This window comes from Cricetulus griseus, chromosome 6 (assembly GCF_003668045.3).
Source record: "Cricetulus griseus strain 17A/GY chromosome 6, alternate assembly CriGri-PICRH-1.0, whole genome shotgun sequence".
Lineage (NCBI taxonomy): Eukaryota > Metazoa > Chordata > Mammalia > Rodentia > Cricetidae > Cricetulus > Cricetulus griseus.
Window position 1 is genome coordinate 101,560,464 of NC_048599.1, and position 18,242 is coordinate 101,578,705.

The window sequence follows — 18,242 nt, forward strand, 5'->3', positions numbered from 1 at the left end:
TGTGTCCTAAGCAACCCTCACTGCATGATTTTGTCTCAACACTAATGCACACAGAAATGTAAAAAAAAAAAAAGCTGCCCAAGTGTCCAAGGATAAAGAGCTGCTTAGGTAAATTACGGTGTATTAAAAAGAATATTCTAAAACCACTAGACATGAAAGAGTAGAGCTCCAGTGTTTGAGCAGGATGAGATTTTATTGTTAATTTTGCAAGTAATAAGAATAAATCTCGCCCCCACTCACGCACGTGGTGCCCGAGTCTCTCTTCTCGTCGCTTGCAGTGAAGATGTCGCACCCATCCCCGACAGCCAGGCCCTCCAACCCCAAGAACCCTCGGGTCTTCTTTGACGTGGACATCGGCGGGGAGCGAGTTGGCAGAATTGTTTTAGAATTGTTTGCAGATATTGTTCCCAAAACTGCAGAAAATTTTCGTGCGTTGTGTACAGGAGAAAAAGGCACTGGACCCACAACTGGGAAACCGCTCCATTTTAAAGGATGTCCTTTTCACCGAATTATTAAGAAGTTTATGATTCAGGGTGGAGACTTCTCAAATCAGAATGGGACAGGTGGAGAAAGTATTTATGGTGAAAAATTTGAAGATGAAAATTTTCATTATAAGCATGATCGGGAGGGTTTGCTGAGCATGGCAAATGCAGATCCCAATACAAATGGTTCTCAGTTCTTTATCACAACAGTTCCAACTCCTCATTTGGATGGGAAATATGTGGTATTTGGTCAAGTAATTAAAGGACTAGGTGTAGCAAGGATGCTTGAAAATGTCAGAAGTGAATGGTGAAAAACCTGCCAAACTGTGTGTCATTGCAGAATGTGGAGAATTGAAAGAAGGGGATGACTGGGGAATATTCCCCAAAGATGGCTCTGGTGACAGTCATCCAGATTTCCCTGAGGATGCTGATATAGATTTAAAAGATGTAGATAAAATTTTATTAATAACTGAAGACTTAAAAAACACTGGAAATACTTTTTTCAAATCTCAGAACTGGGAGATGGCTATTAAAAAATATGCAAAGGTTTTAAGATATGTGGATAGTTCAAAGGCTGTTATTGAGAAAGCAGATACATCTAGACTGCAACCTATAGCCTTAAGCTGTGTACTGAATATTGGTGCTTGTAAATTGAAGATGTCAAATTGGCAGGGAGCAATTGACAGTTGTTTGGAGGCTCTTGAAATGGAACCATCAAATACTAAAGCACTATGCCGAAAAGCACAAGGATGGCAAGGATTAAAAGAATATGATCAAGCACTGGCTGATCTTAAGAAAGCGCAGGAGATAGCCCCAGGAGATAAAGCTATCCAGGCAGAATTGCTTAAAGTGAAACAAATGATAAAGGCACAGAAAGATAAAGAGAAGGCGGTATATGCAAAAATGTTTGCTTAAAGAGAATTAAATTCTGCTTAAATTTTACACATTGATTATATAAAGGATAATGTAAGTTACTGTCTACATATGATCCCTGATATGTTTCCCTTGATTCATTGTCATCATTGTTTACATAGAAGTACTGACATAGGTTTCTTCTTAATAAAGTGTTATGAAATGCTAAAAAAAAAAAAAAGAATAAATCTCACTTCTGAAACATTTTAATGTCCCTTTTCTTCTGCTCCTAGCTACATTGTCACCGTTCTGGATCACTGTGATCTTCACACACATATTTTGTGATTTCTTCCCTTGGGGAAAAAAAAGGGCACACCACGCCCCCACCTCCCTCCCCCGCCAAAGCTTTTGCTCTATAGCTGCTACTGGTTCTCACCTCATCTCTTTGTCACCCTTTGCAGAGGTGTCCCTCTAATTTTGTCCCTCTTAAATCCACCCTGGGGAGGATTTTGTGCATGTCAAAGTGACCAGTGGCCTCCATAGTGCTAAGTTCCATACTCAGGTCGAACTGTCTCCAGCAGCAGTGTTAACACAGCCACAGAGGACTCTTCCTCCTCCCAGCTCAGGTCCTCCTTCAGGTACCCAGAACAGACCTGGGCCTCATTTTCTTCCTTCCTCTGGCTTCCTCATTCCCAGGCTTCCTTGCTACATCCTCACTTCCTCCTAAGCCTTGAAGGTTTATTTTCTTCTCAACCTACACTCATTCCTTTGACCTTATCCAATCATGGCTTTATTCATTTAAATTGTTTGTTTCCTTTATTTTTAAGGCTTTTTTCTTTTATATTAATTTATTTTCTACATTCCAATCCCAGTTCCCCCTCCCTCCCCTCCTCCTGCTCCTTCCGCTCCTTCCCACCACCCATCTGCTCCTCAGAGAGGGTAAGGCCTCCCCTAGGAAGTCTACTAAGCCTGTCCCATCATCTCATTGAGGCTGGACCAAGATTCCCCCCACAATCCACACCCCTGTGTCTAGGCTGAACAAGGTATCTCTCCATATAGAATGGGCTCCACTAAGTCAGTTTGTGCATTAGTGTTAGATCTTGGACCCACTGCCAGTGGCCTCATATATTGTCCCAGTCAAACCATTGTCACCTATATTAAGGGAGTCTAATTCGGTCATATGCTGGTTCCAACTTTGTCAGACATGAGTCAGTGATCTCTCACTAGCTCAGGTCTGCTGATTCTGTGGAGAGGATTTCCCCATCATAGTCTTGACTCCTTTGTTCATATTATCACTAAGCTTTTATCTTTAAAATGTTTATTTTACTGTGTGTGTGTGTGTGTGTGTGTGTGTGTGTGTGTGTGTGTACCAACTCATGTCACAGCACACATATGAAGGTCTGAAGACAATTTGCAGAAGTCAGTGTTCTCTTTCCTCCATGTGGATCTGAGCTGAGCTGTTTCATTGGCCTCATTCATTCATTCACTCACTCATTCATTCAGTGCCGGAGATGGAAGCCAGTGCTTGCCAGGCAAGCTCTCTACTATGAGCTACCCACCCCATCCCTCACCTTCTTTAATGAGAAGTCTAAAAGGGCAGTTATAGCCCAAAACCCTCTTAACATGTTATCCTTTACTCTTTGGAATTCAAAGCAAAAAGTTCCAGACTTCTTTTTGCCTACACTCACCTCTTCCTTGTGCCAACTTGCTAATTAAAGCCAGTTAGTCCCAGAGAGATTCTCCTGTGCCCACAGACTGCCCAACAGAGATGTCTTACCCTTCTAGTCTCTGGGGAGATGGATGCCACCCCAAGGCAGCCTTGGCTTTGCTTGGAACATCCTGAATCCTTGAGTGACTGTGTGGAGGTGGGCACCCCACTACCTTCTCTCCACTCAGAATTTCATGAGTGAAAACAAAATACTTATTGTATGCAGTTATAAAAATTCTGGGGCTTATTTGTTCAGTAACAAGGAACGATTAATGTACAATTTGATCCTTTGCATTGGGACCATGTGGTTAAAAATAAACTCTAGAGATTGTAGAGATGACTCAGCAGTCAAGAGTATTAGTTCTTAGCCAGGCAGTGGTGGCACACGCCTTTAATCCCAGCACTGGGGAAACGGAGGCAGGCGGATCTTTGTGAGTTCGAGGCAAGACTGGTCTACAGAGCGAGTTCCAGGACAGACTCAAAAGCTACAGAGAAACCCTGTCGTGAAAACCCAAGAAAGAAGGGGGGGGGGAGAAACCAAAGGAGTCCTTGTTCCTGCAGAGGACACAGGTTCTGGTCCCTGTACCCATATGTGGCTCACGAACATCCATGACTCCAGTTCCAGGGGATCCAATGCCTTCTGACCCCTGCAGGCACCAAGCTCACATGTGGTACATAGACATACAGACAATCTAAACGCTCACATGCAGAGAATAAATAAATCTAAAAAGCGCTGTTTAAGGAAAAACAATTAAAAATAAAGATTAACTCTAAAATAAATAGCATTGCAGAGGAAGGCAAGAAAGCTGATATTGGAGACTAAAAAGTAGTACCCATGCTAGGTACTAGAAAATGATTGAATAAAAGTGTTGTCCTCAATTACTGGATGAGCAAAGTGTCTACTGAGCCTGTGGCTCTAGGAGGAAGATGGTGAAAACACAGGGGGCCTCTGCTCAGGGTTGACTCACTAGAACTGTCACTGGCTTCCTGTGGGATGAAAGGAACTGGAGGGACTAGGCAGTCACTGGGTCACGAAGGGAGAAAACTGATCCTATCATTCAAACAGGAAAACATAAAGTAGGCTTGCGGCTCTCTGTGTCCCGAATGCCCCTTCTCTATTTGTTTGGACCGTGTGGAATGGGATGATTTGACTGGATGCTGTCCTCAGGCTCAAGATGAGAGACTTTGCTCAAGACTCAGCCCCTGGAGGAACTGGGGGGGGGGTGGTGCTGGGAGCAGGCAGGGTATCCTCAAACTACTGCTTTCTGCTGGAACCCACTCCAACCCTACAAAGAAGCCAGGTTTGGTTTAAAAAAAAAAAAGGCTTGAGAGTGTGAACAATCTCGAGCTGCTCATTGTTGAGCAAATCTTGTTTTTAGGGCTCTTTTAAACAAAGGGCTTGAAAAGCTGAACTATTCTGCTCTTTGCGTCCCAGAGAGGGAGTAGGCTGAGAAGGGACAGCAGGAAGCAGGAATCTGGAACAAACTCCACTGGGGCGGGCCCTGTTCCCACTAAGTGTTCCTTTGTAATAGGACAGAGCAGGCTGCAGTGGGCCCAGCTAATAGCTCTGGATGGACTAGTTCTGCCTGACACAGAAATGAGCAAGGGGTAGTTACTCGGGACTGTATACGATCATATATGGACTTCTCCAGCAGCTAATTCAGCACCAACCACTCTCTCCAAACTCCTGCAGACACAGAAGAGAAAGGCCTGTTCTGCCTGGCCGTGACAGGGAATTACATTTGTGTTTGGGGAATGTGGACCTGTTAAGGGCTGTGACACAAACTGGTGTCTACTCAAACCCATGGCCTCCACTGATTCATGCTCAAGATTTTCCGTTAATAACTGACTCATGGGTCAGTGAGATGGCTCAGCAGGTAAAGGTGCTTGCCACCATGCCTGATGACCTGAGTTTGATCCCCAGGACCCCACATAGCAGGAAAACCAACTTCTGAAAATTGTTATCTGGCCTACACAGGCGCCATGGCTACCCACCACTACCCTCACATAAACAAACAAACACATGTAATTTCAAAACCTCATATGTAAGGCTGGGGGTATAGTTCACTGGGGGAGCTTTTAAAGCTATTTTTATTTAGCCCATATTTAGCTAACATGTGTGAGGGGCAGGGTTTGATCTTCAGCACAAAATAAAACAATAAGTCCCTGACTCTTGATCTATGTAAACTTTCATGTAGCCCACACTCAGCATGACTATAGGGATCATTTAAAACGAGGCATGACTGTAGCCGCAGAAGGCCCCAGTAGCTCTCTGGGCTTTGGGGCTGTGGGTGGCTCAGCTGTCATGCATGCACACAGGTGGTGTAAGACAATAGCTGCAGAGTCAGCTGGCTTCCAACGCTAGCAGCCAAGTTCCAGCCACAGTGCCAGGCAGTAGGACAGGCAGCTGACTGCTGGAGGCCACACCAGTGCCCACAGCCCATGGAGCTCCCAACTTTCCTGCTGCTGCTAGGCCTCTGCTCCGGTAAGTGCCGCTGGGGAGGGGGCTCTCCTTTGAGTCTGCAGGGCTACCACTCCCTACTCCCTCCCCACCCCACATCTCAGTCTTGTTTCTTTGATGGGATCACTGGATGAGCAGCCACTCGAGCCACAGTCATTTCTTGACGTCAGCTTGAACAGACTCCTGAGTATAGATTTTTAGTTTGTTTACCCAGTTAAAGTGGGAGCTGATTAGTCAAAGGCCACATGCAAGATATCCTGGTTGCTCTATTATTGCCTGGCCCCAGAGTCAGCCATGCCAACACCCTAGCCATTCAAACACCCTACTATCACTTGTGCAGTCTGGGCCAGTGGTAGACCATGGGAACATTCTGAACTGCCTTCATGTTCAAACAGGCATGTTCAACACATCCTCAGGGCTGAATGTGGTCAGAGATACCTAAGAATGTGTCCCAATACAAAATCATAAACTTATTTAAGCCTTATTTTTTTTAGTTATTGTATTTATTTATTTTGGTAAGTTGACCGAACGGTTTGGGGTATAAACTTTGTAGATGAGATGATGTGTGGCAAAGTTGGAACTCACTAACAACATATAGTCACAAATAACAATATTCATGGGCCTTTGATGGCACTAGCATCTGTCTGAGAATGAAGAGGATTGATTGGCAGCTACAGGTGTCAGGAAGGGAACCCTGTTGAAAAATGTAGGTTTAAGCTGTCTCTACAGACAAAATGTTTTGTCTTTTTTTTTTTTCCACTTCAGAGACTTTTTTAAAAATCCATATAAATACATAGCCGTTGCCCTCTTACCCCACCTCACTTTTTAAGGATCTTACTAATATGTAGGCTTTAGTCAGAGTTGGACTTAGGAAACTTTGCACAGCCCTTGACCTACTCTCTTCTCTGGAATGTGTCACATCACAGCAGCTGAAACGTTATCCGGTGCCCCAGACTTCCGGCAGAGGGAAACAGGAGATACGTGTTGATTGCTTCCGATGAATGTTTATTGGTGACATCATCTTGCTGAGAGCAAGGCAGCCAACAGCCTGCAGTGCCTCTGCTCTAACATTGCTCTGATAAATGCAGGCCTTCCAGGCAAGAGCAAAGAGCAAGCATATACATTTTTATTTTCAATAGCAAAGTCAGAGGAAACTATCTAAACGCAGATCAATTAAATCGTGTGGAATTTGAAATTGATCCAACCAAATCTGGTTCAGTATGTGTACACATGTGTTTGCAAACACTGTTCTCAGTGAAAAATCATTTTAAAAAAAATTAAAAGAATTTTTTTAATGTTATGAGTATGGATGTTTTGCCCACATGTGTGTGTACCACATGTGTGCCTGGTGACTCCAGAGATCAGAAGAGGCATCAGATCCCTTGGAAATGGAATTATACATATTAGGGGCCATCCTGTGGGTACTGGGAACAGAACTTAGGTCCTCTGCAAGAGCAACATGTGCTCTTCTGAACATCTCTTCAGCCTCCTCAGTGAAAATTCCTAAGTGAGACGCTTCAGGACAACAAATTTATGTGTAGCTGTTCAGAGAAGTCTGTGTTGCGTGTTTCGATCAAACCTTAAGTTTCCTGAATTGGTTCCCATGTGTAGTCTGTGGGAAGCAGAAGAAGTCCTGGGTGAGTGAAGCCCTGTGTGAATGTGTCCTGCTGACATGGGCATGGCCGTGCCAAGTACCGCAGAGCCTCAGACCCATGGAGGAATAGGAGGCCGGCCTGATCTACAAAGCAAGTTCCAGGATACCCAGGGCTGTTACACAGAGAAACCCTGTCTCGAAACAACAACAACAAAAAAGAATGAAATTTAGAATTATAAAATGCAGCCCAACAACCTAAATTTTTTATTGTATGGAAACTGAAATTAAAAGATATGAACTGACCTGTGGTAGTGGCATGACATAAATTCTGGAATGTGATCACTTGAAAACTTGGTTTGTCCCTTGCACAAGCCTAAAACAACCTGAAGGTGGCCAGATAGCAAACAGCATGAGACTGGAGTAAGAGTCACCCATAGTGACTCACTGCAGTTCACAATTCCTTTTTTACAAAACTGGGGGGGGGTTCCCTAGGTATGAATACAATTGAGCTGGTGAGATGGCTCAGGAAGTAAAGTACTGGCCTTACAAACACAGGACTTTAATTCAGTCCCCAGAAGCCATATTTAAAAAGCCAAGATGGTAGCTCATGTCTGTAATCCCAACCCTGGGAACAGGAAGGCAGACAAGTCCCTGAGGCTCTAGGGCCATCCAGCCTAGCCTACATGGTAAATTTTAGGCTAATGAGATACTGTGTCTCCAAACAGAGGTGGATCCCTGAGAAATGACATCTGAGGTTGTCCTCGGGCCTCCACATGCACGTAAACATATATGTACTTGCATATATCCACACACATATGCAAATACACACAATCTCACCCACAGAATACCGATTAGGCACACATGATATAGAATGCACAGTTTGAACTTGTGACTGAATTTGTCTTCTTAGCATCAGTCATTCTTTCCTGCCAGGGCCACTCTCTCAGCGCTGGCTGAACACACCACAATTGCTGTTCTGTTTACACAGCACCCAATTTTCCTTTCTTAATGAAACATAAGGCTGGACTCATAGCTTTCCTGGGACATAATGCTGACGACCGTCTTCTCGATCCATTGCTTTCTAGTGTGTTCCTTCTGTGCAAAAAAAAAAAAAAAAAAAAAAAAAAAAATGTGTCTTACATAGCACCCTCTCTTGAGGGTCATCAACTTGCCAACAGTTTGGGGAGTTTTATGAGAAAGTTCTGTTTAGTTGGGCCTCTTTGATACCTTTGGAAGTTTTGAGGTTAAGAAAGCATTGGAAGCTAGAACTGAGATGTGGGCTAGGTCAGGGTCCATGAGGGTCAAGGGAAGATGTTTAAACTACACTGAAAGCCTCAAATCCAGATGGAGATCACATGTTACCTTTAGAGAAGAAATTAACTGCCTGTTTATAATCCCACCTCTAACAAGAGGGAACCTGAGGGTATAGCTACCAACTGAACCTCAGAGTTCTCATCTGCGAAGCTGGGGGGAAATCACCAGCTGAATCAGTACAGTATAATGATTCAGAAGGGTTACATCAGCCATTTCCCAAAGATCCAGGCTCTAGGTGAGAATTAACACTACTGCACACAGGAACACATCTCATTCATTCAACATCTAAAGTTTTCCTGGCCCATGGAGAAGTTATGGTGGCCTCAGCAGCAGCCTTCGGAGAGGGACTGTCTGGTTACATGAATCGGAGTAAATGGATTGTGTGTCTGCTCCTGGGTAAACAGAGTTGTGAGGTTGTAGCCAGATCACACCACACTCAAAATTAGGAGATAACCACAAGGAATGTGAGGGTTCAGCTAGCTGAGTGACTTGGGCAAGTTCACGCAACTTCTGAAGGTCAAATCAGAACAGTCAGCTTGCCTTAGCAGCCTCCTGGGAGTGGTAACCTGTAGAGCCAAGATGGGAACTGTGTTCTGAGTAGAAGTCCTAACCCAATTCATCAAAGCACAGGGTTTTGTTTATTTATTTATTTTCTCTGTTTTAATTGGTACATGGCGCTATCAGCAGTGTTTTGTAGAAAATGAGGTAAAACCCACCTTACCTAAATTTGACTATCTTAAGCATTTAAAATACACAGGTCATTTAAAATACACAGTGATATTATCACCATTGCCTTGTTCTAGAACCCTTTCATCATCTCCAAAGCACGCTCTCATCCCATTAAGTGGCTCTGTTCTCCAAGCCATCTTTCCTCCTCTGTGGATTCACCATTCCAGATGTCCCATACAGCATGTACTCTTGGTATCTGACTTTTTGCACTAGCTTAATGTTACTGAGTTGTATCCCTGTTGCAACAGTATCCTCGCTTCATTCCCTTTGTATGATTCAATAATATTCCACTTCTTGAATACACCACAATTTATCCATCCATTTCTCTGTTCATGACACTGAGTTGTTTCCACCATCTGAGTATTGTTCATAATGCGGTTATTCTTTTGGGTGTATACCCAGGAGTAAACTCGCTGGACCATATATATGGTAACTCTGAGTTTTAAATTGTAGAGGAACTCAACATATTATATTCTCACCAACAGTGTGTGAGGTTTCAAGTTTTCCATAACATCACCAATACCTTACTACTTTCCTTTTTGTTCACTGTGGCCAGCCTAGAGGTTGTAAACCAGCATCCACTTTAATCTGTTCAGGGCATCCTGAGATAGGAGGCTAGGCAGTCCAAGGTTGTCTTATACCATGTCCCAAGGCTAAAACACCCGTGCTAGCCTTTCTGTGTGTGTTTTTTTGTTTTTGTTTTTGTTTTTGTTTTTTTCTTTTTTTTTCCCTGTGTGGTCTCCTGGCAAACACGATATCACCAGGAGCTGCATTAAGTAAGGTCACCTTTCGAGAGAACATGTGTTGTCCAACCCAACTGTTTCTGGGTAGGACCACACTGTGTTTGGAAGGGGACTCAGACTGCCGTTGACAGGGGCTCCATGTGCCCTTCATTAGCTGGCTATGCCTCTAACCTGGGTGAGAGTGTGTGCAAGATGGGGAATGGTATCTGACAAGAAATGTGTGTGCCATTTGCTGCCCAGCTGGCCTGGTTCTGGGCTCTGAACATGAGACTCGTCTGGTGGCAGAGCTATTTAAAGACTATAGCAGTGTGGTACGGCCAGTGGAGGACCACCGTGAGATTGTGCAGGTCACCGTGGGCCTACAGCTGATCCAGCTCATCAACGTGGTAAGATGAATGTTGTGGGAGGGGCCTCCCTGTGACACCCACATGTGTCACCCACCCTCATACTGGACCCTCTTCCCCTTGGCTTCCCTATACATGCCCTAAAGAGGGAGTGTCTCTATTTTCAGGATGAAGTTAATCAGATTGTGACAACCAACATTCGTCTGAAACAGGTAATGCAACTGGGTATTTGCACTTATGTTGCCTTTTTTTTTTTTTCCACCAAAAGTCAAACCTGGGTCCTGATGGAATCAATCTAGGATTGAATACCAAAATGTTGAAAGTAGGTCCCTTGGGAGGGTGGGAGCACATATATCTGGCATATCCTGATACTCTGTTTGAGTTCTCTTTTCATGTTTAGTCTTCTCTGTGTGATCTGCTAGGGAGGCTACAGCCAAGGGATACAAACTACAGGAATTTATCATTGCATGGATCTGGAGGCCAGATGTTCCAAAGTTAATGTGTCATTGGAGTTGCTTCCTTCTGAGGGCTGTGAGGGGGAATTTATTCCAGAACTTTCTACCAGACTTGTAGATAGCTGTTGTCATGTTCACTAAACATTCTGTCTATTTGGTGTGTGTGTGTGTGTGTGTGTGTGTGTGTGTGTGTGTGTGTGTGTGTGTGTATCATGTGTGTTTGTGTTTAAATTTCCTCTTTTTATAAGGATGTTGGACTGGGAGTTACCCTAATGGCCTCATTTAACTTAATTCCTCTGTAAAGATACAACTAAGTATGGGCTAGCACTTGCAAGAGTGAATTCCACCAAAATACAAATCAGCCCAGAACATTGTGTCCCTAAAGCTTGCTGGCCCATCGGGACTCTGGATCACTCTAGATAAGACGTTGATTCCACGTTCTAATTAGGAAAATATCTCCCTTTCTAGCAATGGGTAGATTGCAACTTGAAATGGAATCCAGATGATTATGGCGGAGTTAAAAAAATTCACATCCCCTCAGAAAAGATCTGGCGGCCTGACGTTGTTCTCTATAACAAGTAAGCAAAGCCATGAAGGGTGGGCCAAGTGTCCCCTCCGAAGAATTGCCACATGCGTTTCCCCACCGTTTGCATTAAATAACCCTTAAAATCAGAGCCACGTTGACAGGCGAGGGGTGCCATATGGCGTCCCCTGTTATGAATAGAAACAATTATGGGAGCCAAATTGAATCAGGGCTGTGGGTGGGGACATTAATCCCGGAGAGCAGCAGTGGGACGTGTGGCAACCATCCGAGTCACCTGGACTTCCATCTCTGAGTTCCTTGGAATCAAATACTTCGCCCCACCCCCACCCCGCCACCAAATGTGTCTCAATTCCCAGGGGTCTTATTCATCACGTCTTGAATGCCATCCCAGCAGCAATACCCGGATGCCTAGGTCGCCATCCACCGGGCCCTGCGACAGACTGCATGTTGTGAAATTATAATGCGATTCAAGACGCTTGGCTTAATGACACGTTCATTATCATATGCCCTTCATTTGTCAGGAAATATTCATTTCAAAGAGCGTCCTTCCAAGGCAGGAGCAGGAGCATGCGCAGTCAGCTAGAGGATTTGCAGTCTGATCCCACACATACCGCTGCTGTGAGAGCTGGGCGTCCCAGCAGATGTTCCTGGGGCTGGTAGGGCGGTGGATGAGAACGATGCCCTCTGGCGGCCCTCCCAGCATCTATCACAGGCGGCCCAGCTATAGCTGGGATTCCAGCTTGACCCAAATGCCCCATTGCTGTCGGTACCTTTCTGTATAGAGATGCTGGTGGACGTGGTGTCTTCTCTTTAGTGAGAACCCCACGACAGTTCTGGTCCTCTCCAGCCTCACAAAGGGGACCTCCATGGCTAAAAAGAGTTGGTGATGCAGCTCACTGGTAGAGGGAGGATTTGTCTAATGCGTGGAGACCTTCTATTGAATCCTTAGAACTAGACGAAAAGCAAGCTTTGGGTTTTAAAGATATAGGTTTCCAGCTTCTGAGAAGGGAACCAGCTATGTGGCCGAGTCGGGTCTGCAGACTCACATTGCCTCCTGGGCAGCCTGGTGCTGAAGGACACGCTTTGGGGGGGGGAGGGTGAGCTGGGTGCCCTTCTCTCTCAGCTACAGGGGCCCCGCCCCTGCTGGCCAGAGGCATCTGTTGTGACCTGCCCATCAAGTTCTAAACAGTCCTCAGAAGAGCATCAGGCCTCCCCCACAGTATTCAGCTGCTAGGAGTGTTTTATTTTAAAATTTCCAGGTTCTCCAGTCAACTCCCAAAGTACACAGATGGAGGCTCATATTACCAGTATCTCTGGGGACTGCAAAGGAAAGCTGAGGGGCAATGGCCCCATGCCACCTGTTACTCCTTGAAGCCTGTAGATTCCCACATTCTTCCTTTGATAGTCTGACTCGGGGCATGCTTAGTGCTCAGGAATCTGTGTTTATTTTTTTTTCTTTCCTTGGTTCGTTGACTGATTGATAGAGTAGGTCTTGCTATGTAGCCCAGACTAATAGGTGTCTTAATCCACATGCCTCAGCCTCTGGAGTGCTGTAACCACAGGATGGAACCACCCCACTTGGCTAGTGCTTAGGAATGTGTGCTTTTTGGACATTGCTCCAGTTAATCTTACTATAAGAGAAATTTGGGGAGCACTGCCATAGATTAGAATGCAGTATTGGAGCCATTTTCTTCTCTTATCCCAACCGTAGTGCAGATGGAGACTTCGCCATTGTCAAATTCACCAAGGTGCTCCTGGACTACACCGGCCACATCACCTGGACGCCTCCAGCCATCTATAAAAGTTACTGTGAGATCATTGTCACCCATTTTCCCTTTGATGAGCAGAACTGCAGTATGAAGCTGGGAACCTGGACCTATGATGGCTCTGTGGTGGCAATCAATCCGGTAGGTGAAGCTGGTTTCAGGAATAGGGCCACCCTGGTACCCAGGTCAGCCTCCCAATAATCACAGGCTCCAGGCACCACTCTCAATGAGAGACACATCTATTATATGAATTCCAATTGAATGTCAAGGTTCTTGATGCACTGCCTGGGAGAATTGAGTACAAATTCCATTTGCTATGTGTTGTCTCAAAAATTCTAATGAATGAGTCCAGCGGGGCTCAGATATTAGTGTTTTAAAGTTTCCTGGAGATTTGAGTGTAGAACCAAAATGAGTAACCCTAACTTATTATATAACAAATGCTATAGGAGATAAACCTATTACCCCAGACAGCATCCCTCTTGGGGATACGACCCTCTGAGTGGGATATGGTTACCATATCACTGCCCCTCCTCAGGGTGTTGTAGTAAGGCTCTGCAAACCTTATTTTGTTTCTCAGGAAAGTGACCAGCCGGATCTGAGTAACTTCATGGAGAGTGGGGAGTGGGTGATCAAGGAAGCCAGGGGCTGGAAGCACTGGGTGTTCTATTCCTGCTGCCCGAACACTCCCTATCTGGACATCACCTACCACTTCGTCATGCAGCGCCTGCCCCTCTACTTCATTGTCAATGTCATCATTCCCTGTCTGCTCTTTTCCTTCTTAACCAGCCTGGTGTTCTACCTGCCCACAGACTCAGGTGAGTGCAGTTGCCATGACTACAGCTGCTAGGGAGCTAGCTCATGCTGTTATTTTAGGGATAGCCAGGAATAACTGTGCTAACAGAGGCACAAGGACCCAAATCACCATTGCTGTGGACAGGGTGCAGACGGACAGTTACTGAGTCACTGTATGATTTGAGTGGAGCTCAAATAGCTGGGAGCCAAACTCAGGTTCTCTGGAAAAGCAGCAAGTGCTCTTGACCATTTAGCTATCTCTTCAGCTCCATATACCCCCATATTCCTACTTACTTATTTTAATTTTATTTTTATGTGCATGAGTATTTTGCCTACATGTATGTCTGTACACTACACGTATGTGCCTGGTGCTAGTGGAGGCCAAAGTTATAGATGGTTGTGAGCCGCAATGTAGATGCTGGGAATGAAGCAGCCAGGGATCTTGACTGCTGAACCATCTCTCTTGCCTCCCCCCCCCCGTATTTTTTTGAACAAATAAGCGTAAATAAATATTTCCAACTTCCCAATCAAAATGAAACTTCTGAAAGCAAGAAGAGAAAACACTTCTAGAGCAATACAGAGGCTAATTAGCATCTATAAATGCTGAGTTATGACTATATAACAAAGTAGTTATGAGGACTTATTACATAACTAAATAGTATCATTGATAAGAAATGGTAAATAACTTGATAACTTTAATATTTATAATTCTAACTTCTTTGGGGGGTAGAATTGAGGATTCCACTATTTAATCTTCTTCTTTTAGTCACTCCTCAGTATTCACAAGAGACCAGTTCTAGGGTACCCACAGGTCCTGAAATCCAAGGATGCTCAAGTTCCTCATATAAAATGGCATTGTAGTCACATGGAACTTCTGCATAACCTTTGATATGTATATTTCTTGATAAACTAAAGGCTACAGAAATAGTTATCATACTGTATTATCTGGGGAATAGTGGGCAGAAAAGTTGGCATATGTTCAACATAGATACAATTTAATTTTTTGAATATTTTCAGTTAGAGTTTGATTGAATTCTTGCAAAAATCTGCAGATACAGAAGGCTGACTGTACATCTACCATCTGGAAGGCTATGGAAAGGTCTACAATATCAGCAGGCAGGGCAATATGAGAGAGCCTGCCCACTCCAGGGACCCCAACAAGAGCAGCCCAAGGTTCTCTACAGCCCACCTGACCTTCCTGCTGCCTGCCCAGCCAGGACTCCTGAGACTCAGAGCCTGTAGGGAAAAGACAGAGTCTTAAGGGGATTCCTATTATGAAAAATAAAACAAACCAAGAAATGAATGAGAAAACAAACTTTCTAGATAAAAGGGAGAGGAGGCAGAGGAGGCAGGAGGTCGGGAGTCCCTGGGCATGCCGATGACAGCTCCACAATGGCAGACTTTGTCTTCTTTTCAGTTCGGCCTTGCAGCTTGCTTCATACTGAGAGAAATGTATTTCTGGACTGCCCAGCCATCTGCTGGATAACAAAAAGACCAGTCCTGAGGTTTAGTCAAACTTCCACCCTGAGTCTAGCTTGTCAACCCAGAATCTCTCTTGTTTTCCTGAATTCCAACAGAAAGGAGGAGTCTAGGGCATGAAATGAAGTCGCCATCCTCTGCTTGGCAACCTATAATGGAAACACCGGCCACTTGATACTGTCAGTAGAGTTAAGATACTTCAGTCCCACAGGAAAGAAATCCCCAGAATTACCCTTTGAGAACATGCCGGTCACATTCCTTCACCTCGGGTTTGGCGGCAGATGAGTGTGCAAGGTCTGCCTTGATGGAATGCCACAGACGGCGTGCTTCAAACAGCTCTGAAAGCTCAAATCGAGAGAAGGGAGCCAACAGGCTTTGTCTATTCTGAGGCCAATCTCCTGGTCTAGCAAAAGATACCTTCTCCATGTCCTCCCATGGTCTTCTCTGTGCATGTCTGTGTCCAAAGCCCCCCTTACTGTGACACCAGTAATCCCCTCACTCTCATTTTTGCTTTAAGTGTCTCCTTAATGGCCCCATATCCAAATACAGTCACCTTCTGAAGCCCTGGGGTTCCAGGAACAGGTGGGCGTTTAATTTCCTCCTTTTGTCTTTCTAGGGGAGAAGATGACACTGAGTATCTCTGTCTTGCTGTCCCTCACCGTGTTCCTTCTGGTCATCGTGGAGCTAATCCCTTCCACCTCCAGCGCTGTGCCTTTGATCGGGAAGTACATGTTGTTCACCATGGTGTTTGTCATTGCGTCCATCATCATCACCGTCATTGTCATCAACACACACCACCGTTCGCCCAGCACCCACACCATGCCTGAGTGGGTGCGGAAGGTAAGTGTGGAGACTCACAGGTCTCCCCTTCAGTGAAACCAACAAAGTCCTAGCTAACACCTGGAATACTTAGGACTGAAAGGCAAACCTGGCTTAGGGAACCTGGAGCAGTTTTTGTGGGTCAGTATATGTAGCCTTCCTGGAGACAAAAGAAATGAATAAAGCCCACCTGAGCTTATGGAGTCTCTGATTAGAAATGAATGGATCCCTGTCTTATTGCTTAGACATTCTTTTTTGTTTTGTTTTGTTTGTTTGTTTGTTTTGAGACAAGCTTACTCTGTGTAGTCCTGGCTGTCCTGGAACTCACTCTGTAGACCAAGCTGGCCCTGAATTTGCAGACATCCATCTATTTCTGCTTCCCAGGTGCTGGAATAAAAGGCATGTGCCACCACACCAGGCAAGGACATTCTTAAGATTTCTATCGGCGTGCTTCCCAATTTGTGAATAGGCATGCTTATTTTCACTGGTAAAAATCATCAGTTGAGACCAGAACAAGGAGCAGAGACAAAAAAGAGGGTCTGGATGTGAGAAGCATGCTCACAAATATTTATGTTATTGAACTGAAAATGTGTTAATACCTCACATATGTCTTTTTATTTTAATCAGTTAATTTTGTGATCATGCTGGGGGTTGAACTCAGAGCCCCAAACGTTCTTGGCAAGCACTGTACCACTGAGCCAAATACATCAAGCAGATAAGCATCATGTAGACAATAAACTGTAGGGCAATAGTGTCAGTAATAATGGCTTACCACGTAGGCTTTCTGGAGGACAGATACTAACTCTCCCTGTTAGATGACACTGTATACTTAACATCAGGAACAAAAAAAACAGAAGAAAACTGTCGAGTTATTCTGTGGGGCTAAACGTTTATGTGCTTGAGGCTGCAGGACTGGTCTTTAATCACATTTAAGACATTGCCGGGACCTTTCTGTCGCCTGCAAGTCTTGTAATGCAGCCTTGGTGGTTGCACACAGGCTCCCTCCAGTGGCAAACTGCTCACATTACAGAATTACAGCTGTAGACTACAGCCAGCCCAGAGATGTATTGTCCTTGCCCTCTAGTACAGTCCTTTGGTTTTAACGACAAGCAAGTGAGGCCTGAAGATGCTAAGTGATTTGCCCAAGATCACATTGCTAATTTAAAGACAGTGGTTCTTGAAATGTTAACAAGAAGTCTCATGCCATGGATTTCTTTTCTATGTTAGGTTTTTATCGACACGATCCCAAACATTATGTTTTTCTCCACAATGAAAAGACCATCCAGAGATAAACAAGAGAAAAAGATTTTTACAGAAGACATAGATATCTCTGACATTTCTGGGAAGCCAGGGCCTCCACCCGTAGGCTTCCACTCTCCGCTGATCAAGCACCCTGAGGTGAAAAGTGCCATCGAGGGCGTTAAGTACATCGCAGAGACCATGAAATCAGACCAGGAGTCCAATAATGTAAGCACTGTGGCTCTGAGTCCACACCACTGGGTTTACATGATCAAACGCATGAGTGTGGCAGGTGGGTGTGACATGACCAATGAGTTAGCTTCAAGCTACGGTTACTGACTTCAGATGTGCTGTGTTGACTACCCCTAGGCCACTTTAGTAACTCATTTTGGTGTAAAATAATTACACAAAAACTAAAGATCATAATATCAGCCTCAAGAATTAAAGCTTGGAGATTTACATATTGAAGGTCAGGTCAGTAGGGGATGCTATGAGCTAAGAATCCCATCTTAAGGGATTCTTGTCTTATGCCTTTTTCCCTCCCAGGCATCAGAGGAATGGAAGTATGTTGCTATGGTGATGGACCACATTCTCCTTGGAGTCTTTATGCTGGTATGTCTCATCGGGACACTGGCTGTGTTTGCAGGTCGGCTCATTGAGTTACATCAGCAAGGATGAAGAGAAACTAAGATGAGTCTGCCCCAGCCCCAGCCCCAGCCCCAGCCCCAGCCCCAGCCAGCACTGGGAAAGAGGAAGTTCTTTAATACTTTCACACTTAGAAAACTTGCAGTGTTCTAAATGTCCTATTAATGGTAGGTAATCTTTACACTGCTATGGTCTTAGAGTGTTTGCCCCTTGCTTCTACTTTCAACTGCATAGGTCTTCCTAAAGAGTGAGCCCTTTATAGTAAATAAAAGTGAG

At 44.7% G+C, this 18,242-nt stretch overlaps 2 protein-coding genes across 2 annotated transcripts; both read left to right on the top strand.

The window, feature by feature from the left end:
* The first annotated feature begins 235 nt into the window (after positions 1–235).
* Positions 236–1,465, top strand: LOC100755641 (peptidyl-prolyl cis-trans isomerase D-like). Its single transcript, XM_027420165.2, is given in 2 exon segments — positions 236–778; positions 780–1,465. Coding segments are annotated over 2 exon segments (1,113 nt in total). The 5' UTR covers positions 236–283; the 3' UTR covers positions 1,398–1,465.
* Positions 1,466–5,484: 4,019 nt separating this feature from the next.
* Positions 5,485–17,999, top strand: Chrna1 (cholinergic receptor nicotinic alpha 1 subunit). The gene is made up of 9 exons (XM_027420053.2): positions 5,485–5,527; positions 10,124–10,269; positions 10,395–10,439; positions 11,151–11,260; positions 12,938–13,133; positions 13,570–13,807; positions 15,880–16,103; positions 17,310–17,549; positions 17,868–17,999. Exons 1-9 carry the CDS (start codon positions 5,485–5,487, stop codon positions 17,997–17,999), a joined length of 1,374 nt encoding a protein of 457 aa, XP_027275854.1.
* Positions 18,000–18,242: the final 243 nt, after the last annotated feature.

What these genes read in the sequence shown, in the direction of transcription:
- Chrna1 (XM_027420053.2), top strand. Translation starts at nt 5,485, where the DNA reads ATGGAGCTCCCAACTTTCCTGCTGCTGCTAGGCCTCTGCTCCG. An exon ending in CCAACATTCGTCTGAAACAG is followed by an intron (nt 10,440 to 11,150) that starts GTAATGCAACTG and finishes CTCCCTTTCTAG; the next exon opens with CAATGGGTAGATTGCAACTT. An exon ending in CTGTGGTGGCAATCAATCCG is followed by an intron (nt 13,134 to 13,569) that starts GTAGGTGAAGCT and finishes TTTGTTTCTCAG; the next exon opens with GAAAGTGACCAGCCGGATCT.